Genomic DNA, 7,812 nt, shown 5'->3' with positions numbered 1-7,812 from the left:
AAGGATTGAATTAAATACTTATGATCTTGACAGAGACGTGAGATTTAGTTAAGTATAATTTAGATGTATCAAGAGATAATCTAAAATATATTTGTGTGATACGTTCTTAGGATGTTAATAAATTAGTTGGATAACTAATTCAAATTCTAGATCAAAATTTGAAACCCTAGTGTCTTACTAATACTTTTCTCAACCACTATTTTATTTAATTTGATTGCCTATTTTTCTCCTTAATTAGTGATTTAAATCCTTTGAATTTAACTTTAGTTATTTTCTAGAATAATTAAAGTAGAAAATTAACTCGCTTCTATAGATTTCACCCTCGAAAAACTCTCGGTGATTTTATTACTACAATTGACTCTATGCACTTGCAAGAATTTGTCGATCAAAAAGCTATACAAAAATTATCATGATTGTTTTATGTCTCTCATAACAATCATTTTGCGTGTTGTAAACTTCTTATTCAGGTTTGTCTACTATGTATTGGAGTTTCACTTTTAAATTGCAAATAAGTCATTTGGATACGTCAAGGAATTTATTGCTAATTTTGAAGTTTGGCTCAAGAAACTAAAAGACATAGTTCATTGTATAACAAATGACTAGCTTGCAGACATTTTTATGAAGATGTTGTCTAAAATAAGGTTTGAATACTTAAGAAGACATTTGAGGATCTATAGAAAAAGTGGCAAGAAGTGTTGAGATACGCCAACTTTTATAGATTTTTCTAGAATCATTTAGTACTAGAATAATTTAGTTAATTATTGAATAAATGTAATTGTTGGGATATTTATTAACAGAAGAACATATTTAGCCGTTAACAAATACTTTTTTAATGATTCTTAAGTAGAAGATTATGTCAATTTGTTTACAAGTAGTTTTGTTGAGATTTTTTAATGAAAATTTGTTAGTTGAAACTTATGTTGCTTGAAAACATTATAAATAATGAATTGAGAAATGAATGACATAAACTTATTTTCAGCCCATAATACAAGGTTTTTTAGGGTTTTTTTAATTTAGTAATACTAAGTGTTGTTTAGTAGTTTTTGGTCTAAAACCAACAAGGGCTTTTATTCTAGTAGACAAGAATTCAATGTGATAAGTTGACAGAGACTCTCCTCTCTCTCTAAAAATGAGAGCGTCTCTCTCTAAAAATGAGAGTTCCCCTCCTCGATGTAGGAGCAAACACCTTCCTTTTAACTTTCGCACCACTTTCCACCATCCGTACCAAAGCCCGCCTAGCTTTTGAAACTTTTTGAAATTTAAGAACGCAATCTGTAAAAAGCATCCGAGCCAAATTTGGGGAAATCCTGGAAAGATTCATGCTGGGATCACCAAGGAAGTTAGAAAGCATCGAAAAAGCTTCAGTCTAATAGTTGCGTAGTAGCTCCCCTTTTCTTTTGTTTTCTTCCTTTTCTTCGGACCTTCGGTTTTTCCTTTTGGTTTTCTGTTGGTCTCCACCTAATAAAAAGGAGTAGGAAGCTCATATAACCCATGGAAGTCCAAAACTCTAATTAAGGGAAGTGGACGTCTTTCTCTATTTTTTCTTCTTCTCATTCCGATTTTTTTGCTCTATTTTTCAGCTTTGTCTGTTTTCTTTTTATAGTCTAACGTCCCTTTTAGTTTTGTGCTCCTGTCTATCATCTTGTAAACCCAGGTGAAAGAGACGTTTGTTCATACGGATATAGTACTGGGAACTCAGTGTGGTTTTGGGAGGATGGAGGAAGCACTAGCAAAGACGTTACAAAGATTTGAGCTATCGGAAAAGGAAGTGGGGGGAATAGACTTAAGCAATGATGATGTAGAACAGAGTGTGCAGGATTGCAGAGGAAGCTTGGTAGGAAGACTTATGGGAGACAAGATAGCAAACTTTACTGGGGTGAAAATTTTCACCAACCACGTTTGGGGCTATCCCAGAAACTTACGAGTTACTGAGATAGACCCAAATGTGTTCCAGTTTCAGTTTGAAAGGGAGAAGGATAGGGAAAAAGTGTTGGTAGGAGGCCCTTGGATCTTGGACAACCAGGTTCTAGTTGTGCGAGAGTGGTGTGCAGGCTTTGAAAAAAAAATTGAGAGCTTTAGGTACACCAGTTTCTGGGTTCAAATATGGAACTTACCGGTACATTGGATGAGTAATGCAGCAGAAAAGAAAATAGGGGGAGTGTTTAGGAAGGTGAAGGAGGTTATTCTACCATCAGGGGGTGGAAAGGAAGGGAGACACATGAAGATATTTGCAGAGATAGATTTACTACAGCCACTGGTTAGAGGGACAGAATGAAGCTTAATGGAGAGATGGTATGGATAGAATTTAAATATGAAAGATGCCCAGACTTCTGTTACAAGTGTGGTACTATAGGTCATGGAGATAAGAATTGCAAAATGGAAATGAGGTCTAATTCATCTCACAGGGAGGCACAATTTGGACCATGGATGAGAGCAGGAAACATAATGGTGTCTCCTCTTAGGGGTGAGTATGGAAGGGATCTGAATCCAAAGGGGCAAGCTAATATACAAGAAGGGGTAGGCGCAGGAGGAAAAAAAGGGGATGGGTTGGGGGAGAGAATGTTACAAAAAGAGATAATGGGACCAAGAGAAGAGGGTGGGGGGAGGGAAGGGAAGAAAAAAGAGGAAACAAGTAGGCAAGAGGAAGTGAGGGGACAGGCACTAGTTATAAGTGACATGGTAGGGAAAGAGAGGGAGGCAAGTAGACCTGAGGAGAGGAAGGGCTTTCAGGATAAGGAAAAGGAAAGACAGGTTCAGGAGATGGAGGATAAGATAGGGGAGATGAACGGTCACATGGATTTTGAAATGCAGGTAGGCGAGATTGAACATACAATGTTGGAAAGGCCAACAAATAGAGCGACCTTACAGCAGGCAAGCATAAAGAAATGTCAGGAAAACAAGAGTCAGCTAATTTCTGTGAAGGTGGAAGACAAAGGGCAATAACAAAGAGGCTTCCACAGGATCAAAAGAATCCCATTAGGAGAGATAAAAGACAACACTCAGGTGGGGGAACAAGGAGGTAAACGGAAGAAGTCTATAGTAAATGAGGAGAGCGAGCCAATGGAAGAGGATGAAGAGAATGAACCACCGTAGAAACAAGGGAGAAGGAAAAACCAGAAAATGACTAAAATAAGGGAACTGGAGGCAATCCCATCAAAGCCTCCACAGTGCAAATGAAGGTTCTGGTGTGGAATTGTCGAGGTGTGGGAGGACCCTTGACAATTCTCCAACTAAAGGAAGTGATTAATCTCCACTTTCCAAGTGTTATTTTTCTGGCTGAGGCAAAAAATCAGAAGAAAATTATAGAAAAGGTACAAAAATAGCTAAAATTCGACCATTGCTATGTGGTAGACTCAAATAGAAGGGCAGGAGGGCTGGCAATGCTGTGGAAGAAAGAAGTAGAAGTGGTGAACATTAAACAGGAGAGTTTTCTCATAGAGCTGAAAATAAATGATAAGGAGGTAGGGAGCGAATGGTGGTTGGTGGGAATCTATGCTAGCATAGATGAGAAAACAAGAAAAGAACAGTGGAAAAAGAGGGAGTGGGGAGAATATTGGATTCTGGTAGGGGACTTTAACGATATAAGAGATGGAGAAGAAAAATGGGGAGGGAGAGGGAGACAAGAATGTAGTTTTAAGGAGTTAACAGATTCATTAAGGAAAATGAGTTGGTAGATATAGGATTTGAAGGGAAACCATGGACATGGTGCAATCACTGGGAAGGAGAGGGGGAAGTAAAAGAGAGATTGGATAGATGCCTTGCAAGTGTTAACTGGTACCAAATGTTTAAAGGAGCTGTGTGTAACCACTTAGAAAATAAAACATCAGATCATAGCATGCTCTTAATGGATACAAACCCCGATCAGAGAAAGGTAAAAAAAAGGTTCTACTTCGACCAGCGGTGGGTCAGGAATGGGGAAATCAGAGGGGTGATAGAAAGAGCTTGGGGCTCGGAGCATCAAGGTTCGAGAATGTTTAAGGTGACAAGAAAGATAAGAGAGTGCAGAATGGCTTTGTTAACATGGAAGAGAAATAACAGCTTGAACTCAGGAAGGCAGATTATGGAGTTAAAAGAGAAAATTCAGGAATTAAAGGTTAGCAACAATTTAGGAAAGAGGGGTCAAATTGCAGAATTGAAGTTGCAGCTTAGTACAGCATACAGAGAGGAAGAGCTATATTGGAGTCAAAAGGCTAGGACATGGTGGTTACAGGAAGGAGACAAAAACACTGCATTCTTCCATGCTAGTGTCATGGCGGCGAGAAAACAAAGGAAAATCACTTGCCTGCAAAAGGATAATGGACAATGGTGTAAGACGGATCAGGAGCTGAGGGAGGAGATGTGTAGATATTACAACCAGCTGCTTACTACTGGGAATGTAGATCAAATTAAGGAAACACTGCAAGGGGTTCCCACTACTATATCTAGACAGATGAACGAACACTTGATTCGACCTGTGGGGGAACAAGAGATACACAGAGCACTCTTCTCTATGCATCCTAATAAATCGCCTGGGACAGATGGTATGTCTCCTCTTTTTTTCCAAAAATACTGGCATATTGTTAGGATAGATGTGGTGAATGCAGTGGTGAGTTTTTTTCATACTGGCAACATGCTGAAGGTTGTGAATGAAACTTTGATTCCTAAGGTAGAAAATCCCATCAACTTGACCCAGTACAGACCTATTAGCTTGTGCAATACTCTTTATAAAATCATTTCAAAAGTGCTAGCGAATAGGCTTAAAGTCGTGTTGAACAAATGCATTAGTGAGACCCAGTCTGCCTTTGTTCCGGGTAGACAAATTGTTGATAACGTTCTTATTGCTCATGAAGTGATGCATTTTTTGAAAAATAAACGAAAAGGAAAGGTTGGTTTCATGACTATTAAGCTTGATATGTCTAAAGCCTATGACAGGGTTGAATGGAAATTCATAGGAAGAATGATGATGCATATGGGCTTCTGTCCTATTTTTGTTATGTGGATCATATCTTGCATATCCTCAATTTCTTATTCTTTCAATCTTAATGGAGCTAAGGTGGGTTACATAAAACCTAGCAGAGGATTAAGACAAGGGGGTCCCCTTTCCCCTTACCTTTTCCTGATTTGTGCGGAAGGTTTGTCCCATTTGATAAACACAAAGATTGACAAAAAGATGATGGCAGGAATCAAGGTGAGCAAGAATAGTCCACAAATATCACATTTATTTTTTGCAGACGATTCTTTGATTTGCTGCAAAGCTACGGTCCAAGAGGCTAAACAGGTACAAGAGGTGCTAAAGAGCTATTCAGTGGCTTCTGAACAGTTAGTGAACTTTGAAAAATCAGCCGTGTACTATAGTAGGAACACCCTAAGGACAAGAAGAGCAGCCATCTGTGAAGTAATGGGGAACTTAAAAGAGGCAACCAATGGCAAATATCTGGGACTACCAATGGCGATAGGAAGGACAAAGAACCAAGTGTTTGGCTATATCAAAAGTGCAGTCACCAAAAAGATGAAAGGTTGGGCAAACAAAATGTTGAGCATGGCTGGGAAAGAGGTACTTATAAAGTCAGTCATACTAGCGATGCCAAACTATGCCATGGCGTGTTTCAAATTGTCAAAAGGACTGTGTGTGGATATTTGCAAGAGTATAGCCAATTTTTGGTGAGGAAGTAATGAGCAGGAAAAGAAACTTCCTTGGGTTAGTTGGAAGAAACTAGCCGATGTCAAAGGAAGAGGGGGGCTGGGATTCAAGGATTTAGATGCTTTTAATAAAGCTTTACTTGCTAAGCAACTCTGGAGAATCATTTGCTCTCCAAATCTGCTTATGAGTAAAGTAATCAGAGGCAACAACTTAAAAGATCACAAATCCCTGGACAACCACCCTCCCAACTCAGCGTCCTGGGCTTGGAAAAGCATACACAGTGCATGGGAATTATTGGAAGGAGGCCTATGGAAGAGAGTAGGAGATGGAACACAGATTAATATATGGGAGGATAGATGGGTGATAGGATCAGCGATAGGACGAACTTCAACAACTTGTCCCCCAAATTGCCACTTACATACAGTCAGCCAGCTCATCAGTGAAGGAAGATGGAATGAGGAGATTTTACAGCAAGTTTTCAACCGAGAAGAGAGGGAACACATAGCTAGTATACCTCTCAGTGTGTTTAAAAGACAAGATAGATATTTCTGGAATTTTGCAAAATCTGGAATCTATACAGTCAAGACAGGTTATGCGAGAGCTATGCAGGCTAGCAGTACAGTAAATAGTAGACAAAAGCTGAAGGGGGAAACAAGCAGGGAAATAAGGAAGCATAGTGTTTGGAAACAACTTTGGAACCTAAACTTAAAGCACAAAATCAAACACTTCATCTGGAAGTGTTTGCAGAATGGTATAGCTGTGAATGATGATATCTACAAAAGAACTGGAAAAGGGGATAAGGTCTGTACAGTTTGTGGGGAAGGTGAAGAAACAGCTGAACACATGTTTTTCAACTGCCCAAGAGCACAACTGATGTGGAAAATAGCACGGGTAAGATGGGAGGAGCTGAGAGACTTACAGAGCAATTTGTGGAGATGGTGGGAGGCGATTGCTCAGACAGGTTCAAAAGAGCTAGGGACAGAACATATAGTTTTGACAGTGAATATTCTATGGCAGATCTGGAAAGCATGGAACAAGATGGTTTTTGAACAGCAAAGGAGTGGAGCAAATGATATAGTCCAGAGAGCACAGCAAGAATGGCTCGAGTACGAGGACGTGCGGCAGCAGGAAGAGGCGATCAAACAAAATGAAGGGGCTGGGAGTCAGATGGAACAGGTGATAGTACCACGAGCTGAAGGAGTCATCCGAATCAGTACAGATGCAGCACTCAACGCAAGGATGATCAGAACAGGAAAAGGAATCGTGGCCCAGCATTGGACAGGAGAGATAATAAGAGCTAAAGGAGTAGTAGAATGGAAGAAAGGTGAAGCTCTAATGGAAGAAACATTAACCATTAGATTAGCTCTCCAAATGGCACAGGAAACAAGCTGGAGGAAGATAGCTATCCTATCAGATTGCAAGACGGCCACAGATCACATTAGATGCAACAATGTACAAGATGGGACTCTAGCAAACATCTTGGAAGACATTGCGTATCTAATACAGGTTTTTGACTACTGCACAATATCTTAGGTGCCTAGAACATTGAATATAGCAAGTCATAGGCTAGCACTTTTTGCATCAAAGCTAGTTAATGACATAGATTGGGAAGGTGACTTTCCATGTTGGCTGATAGAAGCCAATAGATTAGATGAACGGGCTGTTGCCCCTTTTGTAAGTACTCCTTGTAGTATCAAGTGTTAATATCTATAAAAGCTAATATCGTTTGTAGAAAAAAAAGAAAAAAAAGTTGACAGAGACTCTGAGTGAAAATGGAAGAGATGAGACCCCGAATACAAGTGAAGTTGCAAAAATAGGAATGAGATTTTCTATATATTAACTATTATGGTGTTGCTAGCCAGATTTCTAGTGGAGAAAGCTATTCATATGAATTCACGAAATGGAATTCCAGTGATGCCATTACACTTTTAAATTATTGTGAAACAACATTAACTATTATTGTTGTTGGAGTTCAAGAAGGTTTAGCCTGGCTGTGACATTAAGTCTTGCATTTGCAATTAAGAAATTGTTGGATGACAAGACACTAGTTACTCATTTTTCTACATGTGAGACAATGGGTTTTGCTACTTGCATCTCCATAGATAAAATTGCATACTAATAACAAACCATATGGTTGTTAATAAGATGTGGACATTTGGTAAAGATAAAGAGATATAAACTAATGGACTGAT

At 39.1% G+C, this 7,812-nt stretch overlaps 1 protein-coding gene across 1 annotated transcript; it reads left to right on the top strand.

Moving 5' to 3' along the window:
- Positions 1-3,844: 3,844 nt before the first annotated feature.
- On the top strand, positions 3,845-7,153 carry LOC113718394 (uncharacterized). Its single transcript, XM_027243301.2, has 2 exons — positions 3,845-5,533; positions 5,660-7,153. Exons 1-2 carry the CDS (start codon positions 3,845-3,847, stop codon positions 7,151-7,153), a joined length of 3,183 nt encoding a protein of 1,060 aa, XP_027099102.2.
- The last annotated feature ends 659 nt before the right edge of the window (positions 7,154-7,812 follow it).

This window comes from Coffea arabica, chromosome 11e (genome assembly GCF_036785885.1).
Source record: "Coffea arabica cultivar ET-39 chromosome 11e, Coffea Arabica ET-39 HiFi, whole genome shotgun sequence".
NCBI lineage: Eukaryota > Viridiplantae > Streptophyta > Magnoliopsida > Gentianales > Rubiaceae > Coffea > Coffea arabica.
The sequence above is the reverse complement of the archived record's forward strand: the minus strand, read 5'-3'. Positions and strand labels throughout refer to the sequence as shown.

What these genes read in the sequence shown, in the direction of transcription:
- LOC113718394 (XM_027243301.2), top strand. Translation starts at nt 3,845, where the DNA reads ATGGATACAAACCCCGATCAGAGAAAGGTAAAAAAAAGGTTCTACTTC. An exon ending in TGAGCATGGCTGGGAAAGAG is followed by an intron (nt 5,534 to 5,659) that starts GTACTTATAAAG and finishes AGTAATGAGCAG; the next exon opens with GAAAAGAAACTTCCTTGGGT.